Source organism: Salmo salar, chromosome 11 (genome assembly GCF_965601325.2).
Source record: "Salmo salar chromosome 11, fSalSal1, whole genome shotgun sequence".
Classification (NCBI taxonomy): Eukaryota; Metazoa; Chordata; class Actinopteri; order Salmoniformes; family Salmonidae; genus Salmo; species Salmo salar.
The window spans coordinates 124,571,819-124,594,084 of record NC_138301.1 but is presented as its reverse complement, the minus strand read 5'-3'; the positions used below and the strand labels follow the sequence as shown (position 1 = coordinate 124,594,084).

At 35.8% G+C, this 22,266-nt stretch overlaps 1 protein-coding gene across 1 annotated transcript in view; it reads right to left on the bottom strand.

The window, feature by feature from the left end:
- polq (polymerase (DNA directed), theta) overlaps positions 1-16,832 on the bottom strand; it is a 122,044-nt gene extending 105,212 nt beyond the window's left edge. Inside the window, exons 1-2 of the mRNA XM_082957597.1 lie at positions 16,698-16,832; positions 16,164-16,383 (exon numbers count right to left, since the gene is read on the bottom strand). Of these exons, the coding sequence (XP_082813723.1) occupies positions 16,164-16,234 (71 nt within the window). The 5' untranslated portion in view covers positions 16,235-16,383; positions 16,698-16,832. The remainder of the gene's footprint in view (positions 1-16,163; positions 16,384-16,697) is intronic.
- Positions 16,833-22,266: the final 5,434 nt, after the last annotated feature.

Sequence of the window (22,266 nt, the reverse complement as noted above, 5' to 3'; positions counted from 1 at the left end):
TATAATATAGTAATTAATACAGGGTTATAACATCTAGTCATGTTATAATGTTATAATATAGTAATTAATACAGGGTTATAACATCTAGTCATGTTATAATGTTATAATATAGTAATTAATACAGGGTTATAACATCTAGTCATGTTATAATATAGTAATTAAGACAGGGTTATAACATCTAGTCATGTTATGTTATAATATAGTAATTAAGACAGGGTTATAACATCTAGTCATGTTATAATATAGTAATTAATACAGGGTTATAACATCTAGTCATGTTATAATATAGTAATTAAGACAGGGTTATAACATCTAGTCATGTTATGTTATAATATAGTAATTAAGACAGGGTTATAACATCTAGTCATGTTATAATATAGTAATTAAGACAGGGTTATAACATCTAGTCATGTTAAAATATAGTAATGAACACAGGGTTATAACATCTAGTCATGTTATAATATAGTAATTAATACAGGGTTATAACATCTAGTCATGTTATAATGTTATAATATAGTAATTAACACAGGGTTATAACATCTAGTCATGTTATGTTATAATATAGTAATTAATACAGGGTTATAACATCTAGTCATGTTATAATATAGTAATTAACACAGGGTTATAACATCTAGTCATGTTATAATATAGTAATTAACACAGGGTTATAGCATCTAGTCATGTTATAATGTTATAATATAGTAATGATCACAGGGTTATAACATCTAGTCATGTTATAATGTTATAATATAGTAATTAAGACAGGGTTATAACATCTAGTCATGTTATAATGTTATAATATAGTAATGATCACAGGGTTATAACATCTAGTCATGTTATAATATAGTAATTAAGACAGGGTTATAACATCTAGTCATGTTATAATGTTATAATATAGTAATTAATACAGGGTTATAACATCTAGTCATGTTATAATGTTATAATATAGTAATTAATACAGGGTTATAACATCTAGTCATGTTATAATATAGTAATTAAGACAGGGTTATAACATCTAGTCATGTTATGTTATAATATAGTAATTAAGACAGGGTTATAGCATCTAGTCATGTTATAATGTTATAATGTAGTAATTAACAAATGGTTATAACATCTAGTCATGTTATAATGTTATTATATAGTAATTAAGACAGGGTTATAACATCTAGTCATGTTATAATATAGTAATGATCACAGGGTTATAACATCTAGTCATGTTATAATGTTATAATATAGTAATGATCACAGGGTTATAACATCTAGTCATGTTATAATGTTATAATATAGTAATTAAGACAGGGTTATAACATCTAGTCATGTTATAATATAGTAATGAACACAGGGTTATAACATCTAGTCATGTTATAATGTTATAATATAGTAATTAAGACAGGGTTATAACATCTAGTCATGTTATAATGTTATAATATAGTAATTAACACAGGGTTATAACATCTAGTCATGTTATAATGTTATAATGTAGTAATTAACACAGGATTATAACATCTAGTCATGTTATAATGTTATAATATAGTAATTAAGACAGGGTTATAACATCTAGTCATGTTATAATATAGTAATTAATACAGGGTTATAACATCTAGTCATGTTATAATATAGTAATTAATACAGGGTTATAACATCTAGTCATGTTATAATGTTATTATATAGTAATTAAGACAGGGTTATAACATCTAGTCATGTTATAATATAGTAATGATCACAGGGTTATAACATCTAGTCATGTTATAATGTTATAATATAGTAATGATCACAGGGTTATAACATCTAGTCATGTTATAATGTTATAATATAGTAATTAAGACAGGGTTATAACATCTAGTCATGTTATAATATAGTAATGAACACAGGGTTATAACATCTAGTCATGTTATAATGTTATAATATAGTAATGATCACAGGGTTATAACATCTAGTCATGTTATAATGTTATAATATAGTAATTAAGACAGGGTTATAACATCTAGTCATGTTATAATGTTATAATGTAGTAATGATCACAGGGTTATAACATCTAGTCATGTTATAATATAGTAATTAAGACAGGGTTATAACATCTAGTCATGTTATAATGTTATAATATAGTAATTAATACAGGGTTATAACATCTAGTCATGTTATAATATAGTAATTAAGACAGGGTTATAACATCTAGTCATGTTATGTTATAATATAGTAATTAAGACAGGGTTATAACATCTAGTCATGTTATAATATAGTAATTAATACAGGGTTATAACATCTAGTCATGTTATAATGTTATTATATAGTAATTAAGACAGGGTTATAACATCTAGTCATGTTATAATGTTATAATATAGTAATTAAGACAGGGTTATAACATCTAGTCATGTTATAATATAGTAATGAACACAGGGTTATAACATCTAGTCATGTTATAATGTTATAATATAGTAATGATCACAGGGTTATAACATCTAGTCATGTTATAATGTTATAATATAGTAATTAAGACAGGGTTATAACATCTAGTCATGTTATAATGTTATAATGTAGTAATGATCACAGGGTTATAACATCTAGTCATGTTATAATATAGTAATTAAGACAGGGTTATAACATCTAGTCATGTTATAATGTTATAATATAGTAATTAATACAGGGTTATAACATCTAGTCATGTTATAATATAGTAATTAAGACAGGGTTATAACATCTAGTCATGTTATGTTATAATATAGTAATTAAGACAGGGTTATAACATCTAGTCATGTTATAATATAGTAATTAATACAGGGTTATAACATCTAGTCATGTTATAATGTTATTATATAGTAATTAAGACAGGGTTATAACATCTAGTCATGTTATAATATAGTAATGATCACAGGGTTATAACATCTAGTCATGTTATAATGTTATAATATAGTAATGATCACAGGGTTATAACATCTAGTCATGTTATAATGTTATAATATAGTAATTAAGACAGGGTTATAACATCTAGTCATGTTATAATATAGTAATGAACACAGGGTTATAACATCTAGTCATGTTATAATGTTATAATATAGTAATGATCACAGGGTTATAACATCTAGTCATGTTATAATGTTATAATATAGTAATTAAGACAGGGTTATAACATCTAGTCATGTTATAATGTTATAATGTAGTAATGATCACAGGGTTATAACATCTAGTCATGTTATAATATAGTAATTAAGACAGGGTTATAACATTTAGTCATGTTATAATGTTATAATATAGTAATTAATACAGGGTTATAACATCTAGTCATGTTATAATATAGTAATTAAGACAGGGTTATAACATCTAGTCATGTTATGTTATAATATAGTAATTAAGACAGGGTTATAACATCTAGTCATGTTATAATGTTATTATATAGTAATTAAGACAGGGTTATAACATCTAGTCATGTTATAATATAGTAATGATCACAGGGTTATAACATCTAGTCATGTTATAATGTTATAATATAGTAATGATCACAGGGTTATAACATCTAGTCATGTTATAATGTTATAATATAGTAATTAAGACAGGGTTATAACATCTAGTCATGTTATAATGTTATAATATAGTAATTAAGACAGGGTTATAACATCTAGTCATGTTATAATATAGTAATGAACACAGGGTTATAACATCTAGTCATGTTATAATGTTATAATATAGTAATGATCACAGGGTTATAACATCTAGTCATGTTATAATGTTATAATATAGTAATTAAGACAGGGTTATAACATCTAGTCATGTTAAAATATAGTAATGAACACAGGGTTATAACATCTAGTCATGTTATAATATAGTAATTAATACAGGGTTATAACATCTAGTCATGTTATAATATAGTAATTAATACAGGGTTATAGCATCTAGTTATGTTATAATATAGTAATGATCACAGGGTTATAGCATCTAGTCATGTTATAACATCTAGTCATGTTATAATATAGTAATTAATACAGGGTAATAACATCTAGTCATGTTATAATGTCATAATATAGTAATTAAGACAGGGTAATAACATCTAGTCATGTTATAATATAGTAATTAAGACAGGGTAATAACATCTAGTCATGTTATAATATAGTAATGATCACAGGGTTATAACATCTAGTCATGTTATAATATAGTAATTAATAGAGGGTTATAACATCTAGTCATGTTATAATGTTATAATGTAGTAATTAACACAGGGTTATAACATCTAGTCATGTTATAATATAGTAATTAAGACAGGGTTATAACATCTAGTCATGTTATAATATAGTAATTAAGACAGGGTTATAACATCTAGTCATGTTATAATATAGTAATTAATACAGGGTTATAACATCTAGTCATGTTATGTTATAATATAGTAATTAATACAGGGTTATAACATCTAGTCATGTTATAATATAGTAATTAATACAGGGTTATAACATCTAGTCATGTTATAATATAGTAATTAATACAGGGTTATAGCATCTAGTTATGTTATAATATAGTAATGATCACAGGGTTATAGCATCTAGTCATGTTATAACATCTAGTCATGTTATAATATAGTAATTAATACAGGGTAATAACATCTAGTCATGTTATAATGTTATTATATAGTAATTAAGACAGGGTTATAACATCTAGTCATGTTATAATATAGTAATGATCACAGGGTTATAACATCTAGTCATGTTATAATATAGTAATTAATACAGGGTTATAACATCTAGTCATGTTATAATGTTATAATATAGTAATTAACACAGGGTTATAACATCTAGTCATGTTATGTTATAATATAGTAATTAATACAGGGTTATAACATCTAGTCATGTTATAATATAGTAATTAATACAGGGTTATAACATCTAGTCATGTTATAATATAGTAATTAATACAGGGTTATAGCATCTAGTTATGTTATAATATAGTAATGATCACAGGGTTATAGCATCTAGTCATGTTATAACATCTAGTCATGTTATAATATAGTAATTAATACAGGGTAATAACATCTAGTCATGTTATAATGTTATAATATAGTAATTAAGACAGGGTAATAACATCTAGTCATGTTATAATATAGTAATGATCACAGGGTTATAACATCTAGTCATGTTATAATATAGTAATTAACACAGGGTTATAACATCTAGTCATGTTATAATGTTATAATATAGTAATTAACACAGGGTTATAACATCTAGTCATGTTATAATGTTATAATATAGTAATTAATACAAGGTTATAACATCTAGTCGTGTTATAATATAGTAATTAATAGAGGGTTATAACATCTAGTCATGTTATAATGTTATAATGTAGTAATTAACACAGGGTTATAACATCTAGTCATGTTATAATGTTATTATATAGTAATTAAGACAGGGTTATAACATCTAGTCATGTTATAATATAGTAATGATCACAGGGTTATAACATCTAGTCATGTTATAATGTTATAATATAGTAATGATCACAGGGTTATAACATCTAGTCATGTTATAATGTTATAATATAGTAATTAAGACAGGGTTATAACATCTAGTCATGTTATAATATAGTAATGAACACAGGGTTATAACATCTAGTCATGTTATAATGTTATAATATAGTAATGATCACAGGGTTATAACATCTAGTCATGTTATAATGTTATAATATAGTAATTAAGACAGGGTTATAACATCTAGTCATGTTATAATGTTATAATGTAGTAATGATCACAGGGTTATAACATCTAGTCATGTTATAATATAGTAATTAAGACAGGGTTATAACATCTAGTCATGTTATAATGTTATAATATAGTAATTAATACAGGGTTATAACATCTAGTCATGTTATAATATAGTAATTAAGACAGGGTTATAACATCTAGTCATGTTATGTTATAATATAGTAATTAAGACAGGGTTATAACATCTAGTCATGTTATAATATAGTAATTAATACAGGGTTATAACATCTAGTCATGTTATGTTATAATATAGTAATTAAGACAGGGTTATAACATCTAGTCATGTTATGTTATAATATAGTAATTAAGACAGGGTTATAACATCTAGTCATGTTATAATATAGTAATTAAGACAGGGTTATAACATCTAGTCATGTTAAAATATAGTAATGAACACAGGGTTATAACATCTAGTCATGTTATAATATAGTAATTAATACAGGGTTATAACATCTAGTCATGTTATAATATAGTAATTAATACAGGGTTATAGCATCTAGTTATGTTATAATATAGTAATGATCACAGGGTTATAGCATCTAGTCATGTTATAACATCTAGTCATGTTATAATATAGTAATTAATACAGGGTAATAACATCTAGTCATGTTATAATGTCATAATATAGTAATTAAGACAGGGTAATAACATCTAGTCATGTTATAATATAGTAATTAAGACAGGGTAATAACATCTAGTCATGTTATAATATAGTAATGATCACAGGGTTATAACATCTAGTCATGTTATAATATAGTAATTAATAGAGGGTTATAACATCTAGTCATGTTATAATGTTATAATGTAGTAATTAACACAGGGTTATAACATCTAGTCATGTTATAATATAGTAATTAAGACAGGGTTATAACATCTAGTCATGTTATAATATAGTAATTAAGACAGGGTTATAACATCTAGTCATGTTATAATATAGTAATTAATACAGGGTTATAACATCTAGTCATGTTATGTTATAATATAGTAATTAATACAGGGTTATAACATCTAGTCATGTTATAATATAGTAATTAATACAGGGTTATAACATCTAGTCATGTTATAATATAGTAATTAATACAGGGTTATAGCATCTAGTTATGTTATAATATAGTAATGATCACAGGGTTATAGCATCTAGTCATGTTATAACATCTAGTCATGTTATAATATAGTAATTAATACAGGGTAATAACATCTAGTCATGTTATAATGTTATTATATAGTAATTAAGACAGGGTTATAACATCTAGTCATGTTATAATATAGTAATGATCACAGGGTTATAACATCTAGTCATGTTATAATGTTATAATATAGTAATGATCACAGGGTTATAACATCTAGTCATGTTATAATATAGTAATTAACACAGGGTTATAACATCTAGTCATGTTATGTTATAATATAGTAATTAATACAGGGTTATAACATCTAGTCATGTTATAATATAGTAATTAATACAGGGTTATAACATCTAGTCATGTTATAATATAGTAATTAATACAGGGTTATAGCATCTAGTTATGTTATAATATAGTAATGATCACAGGGTTATAGCATCTAGTCATGTTATAACATCTAGTCATGTTATAATATAGTAATTAATACAGGGTAATAACATCTAGTCATGTTATAATGTTATAATATAGTAATTAAGACAGGGTAATAACATCTAGTCATGTTATAATATAGTAATTAATAGAGGGTTATAACATCTAGTCATGTTATAATGTTATAATGTAGTAATTAACACAGGGTTATAACATCTAGTCATGTTATAATGTTATAATATAGTAATTAAGACAGGGTTATAACATCTAGTCATGTTATAATATAGTAATTAAGACAGGGTTATAACATCTAGTCATGTTATAATATAGTAATTAAGACAGGGTTATAACATCTAGTCATGTTATAATATAGTAATTAATACAGGGTTATAACATCTAGTCATGTTATAATATAGTAATTAATACAGGGTTATAACATCTAGTCATGTTATAATATAGTAATTAATACAGGGTTATAACATCTAGTCATGTTATAATGTTATTATATAGTAATTAAGACAGGGTTATAACATCTAGTCATGTTATAATATAGTAATGATCACAGGGTTATAACATCTAGTCATGTTATAATGTTATAATATAGTAATGATCACAGGGTTATAACATCTAGTCATGTTATAATGTTATAATATAGTAATTAAGACAGGGTTATAACATCTAGTCATGTTATAATATAGTAATGAACACAGGGTTATAACATCTAGTCATGTTATAATGTTATAATATAGTAATGATCACAGGGTTATAACATCTAGTCATGTTATGATGTTATAATATAGTAATGATCACAGGGTTATAACATCTAGTCATGTTATAATGTTATAATATAGTAATTAAGACAAGGTTATAACATCTATTCATGTTATAATGTTATAATAAGGTAATTAAGACAGGGTTATAACATCTAGTCATGTTATGTTATAATATAGTAATTAAGACAGGGTTATAACATCTAGTCATGTTATAATATAGTAATTAAGACAGGGTTATAACATCTAGTCATGTTATAATGTTATAATATAGTAATTAAGACAGGGTTATAACATCTAGTCATGTTATAATATAGTAATTAAGACAGGGTTATAACATCTAGTCATGTTATAAAATAGTAATTAATACAGGGTTATAACATCTAGTCATGTTATAATGTTATAATATAGTAATTAAGACAGGGTTATAACATCTAGTCATGTTATAATGTTATAATATAGTAATGATCACAGGGTTATAACATCTAGTCATGTTATAATGTTATAATATAGTAATTAAGACAGGGTTATAACATCTAGTCATGTTATAATATAGTAATTAATACAGGGTTATAACATCTAGTCATGTTATAATATAGTAATTAATACAGGGTTATAACATCTAGTCATGTTATAATGTTATTATATAGTAATTAAGACAGGGTTATAACATCTAGTCATGTTATAATATAGTAATGATCACAGGGTTATAACATCTAGTCATGTTATAATGTTATAATATAGTAATGATCACAGGGTTATAACATCTAGTCATGTTATAATGTTATAATATAGTAATTAAGACAGGGTTATAACATCTAGTCATGTTATAATATAGTAATGAACACAGGGTTATAACATCTAGTCATGTTATAATGTTATAATATAGTAATGATCACAGGGTTATAACATCTAGTCATGTTATGATGTTATAATATAGTAATGATCACAGGGTTATAACATCTAGTCATGTTATAATGTTATAATATAGTAATTAAGACAAGGTTATAACATCTATTCATGTTATAATGTTATAATAAGGTAATTAAGACAGGGTTATAACATCTAGTCATGTTATGTTATAATATAGTAATTAAGACAGGGTTATAACATCTAGTCATGTTATAATATAGTAATTAAGACAGGGTTATAACATCTAGTCATGTTATAATGTTATAATATAGTAATTAAGACAGGGTTATAACATCTAGTCATGTTATAATATAGTAATTAAGACAGGGTTATAACATCTAGTCATGTTATAAAATAGTAATTAATACAGGGTTATAACATCTAGTCATGTTATAATGTTATAATATAGTAATTAAGACAGGGTTATAACATCTAGTCATGTTATAATGTTATAATATAGTAATGATCACAGGGTTATAACATCTAGTCATGTTATAATGTTATAATATAGTAATTAAGACAGGGTTATAACATCTAGTCATGTTATAATATAGTAATTAATACAGGGTTATAACATCTAGTCATGTTATAATATAGTAATTAAGACAGGGTTATAAGATCTAGTCATGTTATAATATAGTAACGATCACAGGGTTATAACATCTAGTCATGTTATAATATAGTAATTAATACAGGGTTATAACATCTAGTCATGTTATAATATAGTAATTAAGACAGGGTTATAACATCTAGTCATGTTATACTGTTATAATATAGTAATTAACACAGGGTTATAACATTTAGTTATGTTATAATGTTATAATATAGTAATTAACAAAGGGTTATAACATTTAGTTATGTTATAATGTTATAATATAGTAATTAACAGTAATTAATCCTGATGCTGGTATTGTCCTGGCACTAGGAGACAGTACAGGTGCGTCAAAGCTGGAACCGAGCGACTGATAAACAGCTTCTATCTCCAGGCCATCAGACTGTTAAACAGTCCCCACTGGTCGGAGGCCGGCTAGTACCCTGCCCTGAACCTTAGTCACTGTTACTAGCCTGCCTCCACTCAGTACCCTGCCCTGAACCTTAGTTACTGTTACTAGCCAGCCTCCACCCAGTACCCTGCCCTGAACCTTAGTTACTGTTACTAGCCAGCCTCCACCCGGTACCCTGCCCTGAACCTTAGTTACTGTTACTAGCCAGCCTCCACCCGGTACTCTGCCCTGAACCTTAGTTACTGTTACTAGCCAGCCTCCACCCAGTACCCTGCCCTGAACCTTAGTTACTGTTACTAGCCTGCCTCCACTCAGTACCCTGAACCTTAGTTACTGTTACTAGCCAGCCTCCACCCAGTACCCTGCCCTGAACCTTAGTTACTGTTACTAGCCTCCACCCAGTACCCTGCCCTGAACCTTAGTTACTGTTACTAGCCTCCACCCAGTACCCTGCCCTGAACCTTAGTTACTGTTACTAGCCAGCTTCCACCCAGTACCCTGCCCTGAACCTTAGTTACTGTTACTAGCCAGCCTCCACCCAGTACCCTGCCCTGAACCTTAGTTACTGTTACTAGCCAGCCTCCACCCAGTACCCTGCCCTGAACCTTAGTTACTGTTACTAGCCTCCACCCAGTACCCTGCCCTGAACCTTAGTCACTAGCCAGCCTCCACCCAGTACCCTGCCCTGAACCTTAGTTACTGTTACTAGCCTGCCTCCACTCAGTACCCTGAACCTTAGTTACTGTTACTAGCCAGCCTCCACCCAGTACCCTGCCCTGAACCTTAGTTACTGTTACTAGCCTCCACCCAGTACCCTGCCCTGAACCTTAGTTACTGTTACTAGCCTCCACCCAGTACCCTGCCCTGAACCTTAGTTACTGTTACTAGCCTCCACCCAGTACCCTGCCCTGAACTTAGTCACTGTCACTAGCCTGCCTCCACCCAGTTACTCAACCCTGCACCTTAGTTACTGTTACTAGCCAGCCTCCACCCAGTACCCTGCCCTGAACCTTAGTTACTGTTACTAGCCTCCACCCAGTACCCTGCCCTGAACTTAGTCACTGTCACTAGCCTGCCTCCACCCAGTTACTCAACCCTGCACCTTAGTCACTGTCACTAGCCGGCCTCCACCCAGTACCCTGCCCTGAACCTTAGTTACTGTTACTAGCCTCCACCCAGTACTCTGCCCTGAACTTAGTTACTGTTACTAGCCGGCCTCCACCCAGTTACTCAACCCTGAACCTTAGTTACTGTCACTAGCCGGCCTCCACCCAGTACCCTGCCCTGAACTTAGTCACTGTCACTAGCCGGCCTCCACCCAGTACCCTGCCCTGAACTTAGTCACTGTCACTAGCCGGCCTCCACCCAGTTACTCAACCCTGCACCTTAGTTACTGTTACTAGCCTCCACCCAGTTACTCAACCCTGCACCTTAGTTACTGTTACTAGCCGGCCTCCACCCAGTTACTCAACCCTGAACCTTAGTTACTGTTACTAGCCGGCCTCCACCCAGTACCCTGCCCTGAACCTTAGTTACTGTTACTAGCCAGCCTCCATCCAGTACCCTGCCCTGAACCTTAGTTACTGTTACTAGCCTCCACCCAGTACCCTGCCCTGAACCTTAGTTACTGTTACTAGCCTCCACCCAGTACCCTGCCCTGAACCTTAGTTACTGTTACTAGCCTCCACCCAGTACCCTGCCCTGAACCTTAGTTACTGTTACTAGCCTCCACCCAGTTACTCAACCCTGAACCTTAGTTACTGTTACTAGCCTCCACCCAGTTACTCAACCCTGCACCTTAGTTACTGTTACTAGCCTCCACCCAGTTACTCAACCCTGCACCTTAGTTACTGTTACTAGCCTCCACCCAGTTACTCAACCCTGAACCTTAGTTACTGTTACTAGCCTCCACCCAGTTACTCAACCCTGCACCTTAGTTACTGTTACTAGCCTCCACCCAGTTACTCAACCCTGCACCTTAGTTACTGTTACTAGCCTCCACCCAGTTACTCAACCCTGCACCTTAGTTACTGTTACTAGCCTCCACCCAGTACCCTGCCCTGAACCTTAGTTACTGTTACTAGCCTCCACCCAGTACCCTGCCCTGAACCTTAGTTACTGTTACTAGCCTCCACCCAGTACCCTGCCCTGAACTTAGTCACTGTCACTAGCCTGCCTCCACCCAGTTACTCAACCCTGCACCTTAGTTACTGTTACTAGCCAGCCTCCACCCAGTACCCTGCCCTGAACCTTAGTTACTGTTACTAGCCTCCACCCAGTACCCTGCCCTGAACTTAGTCACTGTCACTAGCCTGCCTCCACCCAGTTACTCAACCCTGCACCTTAGTCACTGTCACTAGCCGGCCTCCACCCAGTACCCTGCCCTGAACCTTAGTTACTGTTACTAGCCTCCACCCAGTACTCTGCCCTGAACTTAGTTACTGTTACTAGCCGGCCTCCACCCAGTTACTCAACCCTGAACCTTAGTTACTGTCACTAGCCGGCCTCCACCCAGTACCCTGCCCTGAACTTAGTCACTGTCACTAGCCGGCCTCCACCCAGTACCCTGCCCTGAACTTAGTTACTGTTACTAGCCGGCCTCCACCCAGTTACTCAACCCTGAACCTTAGTTACTGTCACTAGCCGGCCTCCACCCAGTACCCTGCCCTGAACTTAGTCACTGTCACTAGCCGGCCTCCACCCAGTACCCTGCCCTGAACTTAGTCACTGTCACTAGCCGGCCTCCACCCAGTTACTCAACCCTGCACCTTAGTTACTGTTACTAGCCTCCACCCAGTTACTCAACCCTGCACCTTAGTTACTGTTACTAGCCGGCCTCCACCCAGTTACTCAACCCTGAACCTTAGTTACTGTTACTAGCCGGCCTCCACCCAGTACCCTGCCCTGAACCTTAGTTACTGTTACTAGCCTCCACCCAGTACCCTGCCCTGAACCTTAGTTACTGTTACTAGCTAGCCTCCACCCAGTACCCTGCCCTGAACCTTAGTTACTGTTACTAGCCTCCACCCAGTACCCTGCCCTGAACCTTAGTTACTGTTACTAGCCTCCACCCAGTACCCTGCCCTGAACCTTAGTTACTGTTACTAGCCTCCACCCAGTACCCTGCCCTGAACCTTAGTTACTGTTACTAGCCTCCACCCAGTTACTCAACCCTGCACCTTAGTTACTGTTACTAGCCTCCACCCAGTTACTCAACCCTGCACCTTAGTTACTGTTACTAGCCTCCACCCAGTTACTCAACCCTGAACCTTAGTTACTGTTACTAGCCTCCACCCAGTACCCTGCCCTGAACCTTAGTTACTGTTACTAGCCTCCACCCAGTACCCTGCCCTGAACCTTAGTTACTGTTACTAGCCTCCACCCAGTTACTCAACCCTGAACCTTAGTTACTGTTACTAGCCTCCACCCAGTTACTCAACCCTGCACCTTAGTTACTGTTACTAGCCTCCACCCAGTTACTCAACCCTGCACCTTAGTTACTGTTACTAGCCTCCACCCAGTTACTCAACCCTGAACCTTAGTTACTGTTACTAGCCTCCACCCAGTTACTCAACCCTGCACCTTAGTTACTGTTACTAGCCTCCACCCAGTTACTCAACCCTGCACCTTAGTTACTGTTACTAGCCTCCACCCAGTTACTCAACCCTGCACCTTAGTTACTGTTACTAGCCTCCACCCAGTTACTCAACCCTGCACCTTAGTTACTGTTACTAGCCTCCACCCAGTACCCTGCCCTGAACCTTAGTTACTGTTACTAGCCTCCACCCAGTTACTCAACCCTGCACCTTAGTTACTGTTACTAGCCTCCACCCAGTACCCTGCCCTGAACCTTAGTTACTGTTACTAGCCTCCACCCAGTTACTCAACCCTGAACCTTAGTTACTGTTACTAGCCTCCACCCAGTACCCTGCCCTGAACCTTAGTTACTGTTACTAGCCTCCACCCAGTTACTCAACCCTGAACCTTAGTTACTGTTACTAGCCTCCACCCAGTTACTCAACCCTGCACCTTAGTTACTGTTACTAGCCTCCACCCAGTTACTCAACCCTGAACCTTAGTTACTGTTACTAGCCTCCACCCAGTTACTCAACCCTGAACCTTAGTTACTGTTACTAGCCTCCACCCAGTACCCTGCCCTGAACCTTAGTTACTGTTACTAGCCTCCACCCAGTACCCTGCCCTGAACCTTAGTCACTGTTACTAGCCTCCACCCAGTACCCTGCCCTGAACCTTAGTTACTGTTACTAGCCTCCACCCAGTTACTCAACCCTGCACCTTAGTTACTGTTACTAGCCTCCACCCAGTACCCTGCCCTGAACCTTAGTTACTGTTACTAGCCTCCACCCAGTTACTCAACCCTGAACCTTAGTTACTGTTACTAGCCAGCCTCCACCCAGTACCCTGCCCTGAACCTTAGAGACTGCTGCCCTCTGTACATAGACATGGAATCACTGGCCACTTTAATAATGTTAATATACTGCTTTACCTACTTCATATGTATATACTGTATTCTAGTCCTGGTTCATCCTATATAACTACTGCTGTCCACTTCATATGTATATACTGTATTCTAGTCCTGGTTCATCCTATATAACTACTGCTGTCCACTTCATATGTATATACTGTATTCTAGTCCTGGTTCATCCTATATAACTACTGCTGTCCACTTCATATGTATATACTGTATTCTATATAACTACTGCTGTCCACTTCATATGTATATACTGTATTCTAGTCATGGTTCATCCTATATAACTACTGCTTTACCTACTTCATATGTATATACTGTATTCTAGTCCTGGTTCATCCTATATAACTACTGCTGTCCACTTCATATGTATATACTGTATTCTAGTCCTGGTTCATCCTATATAACTACTGTTGTCCACTTCATATGTATATACTGTATTCTAGTCCTGGTTCATCCTATATAACTACTGCTGTCCACTTCATATGTATATACTGTATTCTAGTCCTGGTTCATCCTATATAACTACTGTTGTCCACTTCATATGTATATACTCTATTCTAGTCCTGGTTCATCCTATATAACTACTGCTGTCCACTTCATATGTATATACTGTATTCTAGTCATGGTTCATCCTATATAACTAACTACTGCTGTCCACTTCATATGTATATACTGTATTCTAGTCATGGTTCATCCCATATAACTACTGTTGTCCACTTCATATGTATATACTGTATTCTAGTCCTGGTTCATCCTATATAACTACTGCTGTCCACTTCATATGTATATACTGTATTCTATATAACTACTGCTGTCCACTTCATATGTATATACTGTATTCTAGTCCTGGTTCATCCTATATAACTACTGCTGTCCACTTCATATGTATATACTGTATTCTAGTCCTGGTTCATCCCATATAACTACTGCTGTCCACTTCATATGTATATACTGTATTCTAGTCATGGTTCATCCTATATAACTACTGTTGTCCACTTCATATGTATATACTGTATTCTAGTCCTGGTTCATCCTATATAACTACTGCTGTCCACTTCATATGTATATACTGTATTCTAGTCCTGGTTCATCCTATATAACTACTGCTGTCCACTTCATATGTATATACTGTATTCTAGTCCTGGTTCATCCTATATAACTACTGTCTATACACACCATTATATATTTATATTCTGGACTCTGACATTGATCATTCTGATATTGCTTGTTCTGATATTTCTTAATTTATTTCTTTTTACTTTTTGGTATTATGTGTGTATTGTTTTGTATTGTTAGATATTACTGCACTGTTGGAGCTAGAAACACAAGCATTTCATTGCACCTGCGATAACATTTGTAAATATGTGTATGCGACCAATAAAACGTAGATTTTGACGGTAGTGCTGCTTTGATTGACCGACAATAACAAGCCATTAAAATAGGCCTATTTGTTTTTCTTCAACAAAAAAAATGTATACTCGCACTTAATCGAATACTAACGTTCGTAGCAGTGCCCATCCCTAATAATATTAAAACCTCTTCATGTTATAATATAGTAAATAACCGAGTTTCCAAATCTAGTCCAGTACATTCTGTTAACGATTCAACTGCTGTTCCACAGCGGTAAACAGGTGTTTTAACATGACAAGTTAACTCAGTGTAGTGCGGAAGAAGAAAGAAAAAAATGCCCACCTGTTTTTCTTGATGATCTGATGTCGTCCCATGTAACATTTCCTCTTGGCCGCGGGGGGCGAGGAGCTCATCCTGTCGTCCTAACGATGCGTCTCCTGACCCGAGTCCTGTCCGGCTGGACTGGCTGACGGGCCGTGGTAGAGAGCAGGACTCAGCAACCCTCCATATCCGACCTCACTGTTACTGGGCTGGTGTTACTGGGCTGGTGTTACTGGGCTGGCTGGAGCAAACAGGCAGCAGGTTCATTACGACAGCGTATCATGGTGAAATAAAACATTAATTAGTATACTTGTAACAACCGTTAGCTAACTAGCTAGCTAACGTTAAAGTAGCTACGTTAGCTGAAAGTTAGTTGTTGTCACTTTTTGCTACAAAACCCAACGTTTTCGCCAAATAACGTTAACAACATTAGCATGCAAAGGTTCTGACTATAGCACAGAGTAAGCTACATTTGTTTCTGCTAATAATGTCAACAAATAAAAGAAAGAGGACAACAACAACAAAAATATATGTTGTAGGAAAATGGAAACATACGTGAAGAATCGAAAATACCGCCGGTGTTTCACACAAAGTCGTCCGATGGTGTCCAACAACTTCCGTTCGTTGACAGTAGTAAACATGGACTTAAACTTGGGAAATCTAAATGATCCTCAAAACATTCACAATTACAGCAACACTTTAATTCAAAAAAATTTAAATAGGAGTTTATGAAACTGTTCTGAGCTTTCTGACCTTTAAAGAATTGACATGTTCAGCCAGAGGGGTATTATACAAAGGCATACCAGCAACACTAAAAACGTACTTCCGGGTCAAGGAATTACGAAAATTGTCCAAATGGAAGTCCCCAACGTAATCGTAGAAAGGGGGTCGCAGACCTGTATTTATTCATGATATATGAAACATAATAGGCTAAACATTAACATCGATTCATATTTGTTCATATTTAAGTTACATTTGCATTAAAATGTGGGTTTTAAAAACATGTTCCAAGCTAAAATAAATGCTGCCAATACCATACACTGTATATGATATACATAGATAGAGAAGGCTATTCTAGGTGCCAATGTAAAAGTGGAGTTGGGATTACTCACTACGGTCTGTAGAATCTATATATGGTGTTATTTCATGTGGGGACTGAGGTCTAAATGCCCAGCAACACGTTCTACTCCACCCACTCCATAGCCCCAAATTCATTACACCGTAAAATATCTTTGAGGCTGTATCCTAGTAAAATCATATTGCTATATATTACCCCAAATACGCATTGCCTTCCAACCATTTTCTTAAACCCACCTTGGTTGCAATCAATCAAAAGGTTTGCCTCTTGGACATTGGTGTTGGACTGATTCATGGATCATAGAGGCCATTTGTATTTATGTATTATATATATATATATATATTTATATATATATATTTATTTATTCATGTATTTATTACGGATCCCCACTCTGCCTGGGGTTCAGCAAAATTAAGGCATTTATATATATTTTTTTAAACATTACAAAACATTTTACTACAGATTTCACAACACATTAAGTGTGTTCCCTCAGGCCAGTACTCTACTGCCACATATCTACAACACAAAATCCATGTGTACCGTGTGTGCAGGGGTGCAACTTCCCTTGTGACGGGGGGACATGTCCCCCCCCATATTCTGAAATTGCATTTTTGTCCCCCCCCCCCAGTTGTATCATTGGAATGTGGTACAAAACGCATCAACGGTGTGCTTTAGGACCATGCGGACGTCTCAGAGCGGTCAGGTAGGCTGTTTGGAGTGTTTATCTGACTGTATTTAGGACTGTGCGGACAGGCTGTGTGAAAGCAAAGAAAAGCTTCTACACATGCATTGCTTGCTGTTTGGGGTTTTAGTCTGGGTTTCTGTACAGCACTTTGAGATATCAGCTGATGTAAGAAGGGCTATATAAATACATTTGATTTGATTTGATTGATTTGGATTGCTGGCAGGACCAGCACGGGATATTTAAGCATAGTTCAGTGCATACGTGTTGCGCTCTTTCACCATGTTGTAAATGGAAGCAGAACAGAAACTGGCTACTCTTTAGTTGACTGATGTAGCTAGCAAGGTAACTGCTGTTTAACTTAACAGAAAACAAATTAAACTAGTGTTTATTCACAGTGCTGAGCTAGTATTGTAACGTTAGCTAATGTTTCATCCCTTCTCGACTGAGGTGAACGAATAAGCTACGCTAGTGAGTAGCTACAACAGCCAGGTTAGCTCTAGCCTCTAGTTATCTGTCAGATAGCGATATGAGGCGGCTATTATTACTATCTAACAGCAGGTGTTTGTCTGGAAATGTTTTGTAGCCTTTGTTTTGTCACGTATCAGAGGTGAATGAACTTGGCAAGCTGTCGCCAGTAGATGTACTGTTAGAGAGAGAGAGCTGGCCTAAAGTTGGCTTACATTACCTATAATTTTTGCCACGATCAAACTAGACCTGAATCAAACGATGACACCATCGGCCAAACGATTGAAGATATTCTGATGGTTTTTTCAGTGCAATGTGAGTTGTATTAGTCAGTATGTCAATGTAACTTTATTGATCTGTCAGTTTCCCTAGCTAATTCCTTACTTTTCACTCGCTGGCTTTCTGCCCGACACCGCTAAGAACTGGTCCAAAAAACCCAACAGAAATGTTGTTTTAGACGTATGTAACGCAGCTCACTTGCCAGCCAAGGTCCCAGCAGTTTTGTCCCCTGTAGGCAATATCCAATGCACAAAAATAACTTCAGAAATATGTTAAATTACCAGAGATTCCCACATGGCCCTTACATTGTATTACTGGGTTATATCAAATTCAATCAAATTTTATTGGTCACATACACATGGTTAGCAGATGTTAATGGGAGTGTAGCGAAATGCTTGTGCTTCTAGTTCCGACAGTGCAGTAAAATCTAACAAGTAATCTAACAATTTCACAACGACTACCTTATACACACAAGAGTAAAGGAATGAATAAGAATATGTACATAAAAATATATGGACGAGCGATGGCCGAACGGCAATGCAAGATGCAGTAGATGGTATAGAGTACAGTATATACATATGAGATGAGTAATGTAGGGTATGTAAACATTATATAAAGTGGCATTGTTTAAAGTGGGTAGTGATACATTTATTACATCCAATTATTATTTATTAAAGTGGCCAGTGATTGGGTCTCAGTGTAGGCAGCAGCCTCTCTGAGTTAGTGATGGCTGTTTAACAGTCCAATGGCCTTGAGATAGAAGCTGTTTTTCAGTCTCTCGGTTCCAGCTTTGATGCACCTGTACTGACCTCACCTTCTGGGTGGTAGCGGGGTGAACAGGCAGTGGCTCGGGTGGTTGTTGTCCTTGATCTTTTTGGCCTTCCTGTGACAGTGGGTGGTGTAGGTGTCCTGGAGGGCAGGTAGTTTGACCCCGGTGATGCGTTGTGCAGACCTCACTACCCTCTGGAGAGCCTTCCGGTTATGGGCGGAGCAGCTGCCGTACCAGGCGGTGATACAGCCCGACAGGATGCTCTCGATTGTGCATCTGTAAAAGTTTGTGAGTGTTTTTGGTGACGAGACTAATTTCTTCAGCCTCCTGAGGTTGAAGAGGTTCTGTTGCACCTTCTTCACCACGCTGTCTGTGTGGGTGGACCATTTCAGTTTGTCCATGATGTGTACGCCGAGGAACTTGAAACTTTCCACCTTCTCCACTGCTGTCCCATCGATGTGGATAGAGGGGTGCTCCCTCTGCTGTTTCCTGAAGTCCACGATCATCTCCTTTGTTTTGTTGACGTTGACGTTGAGTGTGAGTTTATTTTCCTGACACCACACTCCGAGGGCCCTCACCTCCTCCCTGTAGGCCATCTCATCATTGTTGGAAATCAAGCCTACCACTGTAGTGTCGTCTGCAAACTTGATGATTGAGGCGTGCATAGCCACGCAGTCGTGGGTGAACAGGGAGTACAGGAGAGGGCTGAGAACACACCCTTGTGGGGCCCCAGTGTTGAGGATCAGCGGGGTGGAGATGTTGTTTCATACCCTCACCACCTGGGGGCGGCCCGTCAGAAAGTCCAGAAAGTCCAAATATATCAGCCAATATGATAGATGTAGCTCGAAGAGAGCAGAGTTGGAGAGACTTGCACTTTCTCTTGAGCTATTTTTATTGCCTACCTTTTAGGAGAGGGAAGATTGTCAGACAGAGAAATATGGTGATCAATATTTAGGTCTATTTCTAGGTAATGTAGTAAAACTATAGTCTAATCATAGGCCTATTTAGGAAGTACATTTACTTGGAAAGATAACTGCCCCGTACTTCTCCGCCCGTATTATTCTTTTTTATGTTTTATTTAACCTTTATTTTACTAGGCAAGTCAGTTAAGAACAAATTCTTATTTAGAATGGTGGTCTACCAAAAGGTAAAAGGCCTCCTGCGGGGACGGGGGCTGGGATTAAAAATAAAAATGTAGGACAAAACACACATCACGACAAGAGAGACAACACAACACAACATAAAGAGACCTAAGACAACAACATAACATGGCAGCAACACATGACAACACAACACTACATAAAGAGAGACCTAAGACAACAACACAACATGGCAGCAACACAACATGGCAGCAACACAACGCTACATAAAGAGAGACCTAAGACAACAACACAACATGGCAGCAACACATGACAACACAACGCTACATAAAGAGAGACCTAAGACAACAACATAACATGGCAGCAACACATGACAACACAACACTACATAAAGAGACCTAAGACAACAACATAACATGGCAGCAACACAACATGGCAGCAACACAACATGGCAGCAACACAACACTACATAAAGAGAGACCTAAGACAACAACACAACATGGCAGCAACACAACACTACATAAAGAGAGACCTAAGACAACAACATAACATGGCAGCAACACAACATGGCAGCAACACAACATGGCAGCAACACAACGCTACATAAAGAGAGACCTAAGACAACAACACAGCATGGCAGCAAAACAACATGGCAGCAACACAACACTACATAAAGAGAGACCTAAGACAACAACACAACATGGCAGCAACACAACACTACATAAAGAGAGACCTAAGACAACAACACAACATGGCAGCAACACAACACTACATAAAGAGAGACCTAAGACAACAACACAACATGGCAGCAACACAACACTACATAAAGAGAGACCTAAGACAACAACATAACATGGCAGCAACACAACATGGCAGCAACACAACATGGCAGCAACACAACATGGCAGCAACACAACGCTACATAAAGAGAGACCTAAGACAACAACACAACATGGCAGCAACACAGCATGGCAGCAACACATGACAACACAGCATGGTAGCAACACAACACTACATAAAGAGAGACCTAAGACAACAACATAACATGGCAGCAACACATGACAACACAGCATGGTAGCAACACAACATGGTAGCAGCACCAAACTTGATACAAACATTATTGGGCACAGACAACAGCACAAAGGGCAAGAAGGTAGAGACAACAATATATCACGCAAAGCAGCCACAAATGTCACAACTATAGCCTACTCTATTTAATTGAGACCACATGCACACCTAATTTTGCAGGTACTGAACTGGAAGCAGCAAGAATGTTGACAGCGACACTTGCTACGTTTTGCATAGTCCTATAGGATATAGCCTACCTTTTAGGAGGACGATTTGCAGGCAGAGACAAATAAATGGGTAATCCATCCATAAAAATGAAAAGGAACAACACTCACTATAGTAGCCTTGTGTTGTGCTTTTTCATTGATGATTACACATTTTTATTGCACTTTGACTTCCACTTCTTTTCCTTATCAATATTTATTCTTTAGTCATTTAGCAGACACTCTTATCCCAGAGCAACTTACAGTAGTTTTTTTTTGTACTGGCACCCCGTGGGAATCGAACCCACAACCCTGGCGTTGCAAACACCATGCTCTACCAACTGAGACACAGGGAAGGCCGACAGACACATTAGTAAATTACAGTCTAATCATATTTAAGTTAATTGCGATTGTGATTCTCCGCCCATGTAGGCAGCCTACTCTATTTCAATGAGACCAAACATACTAGGCACACTT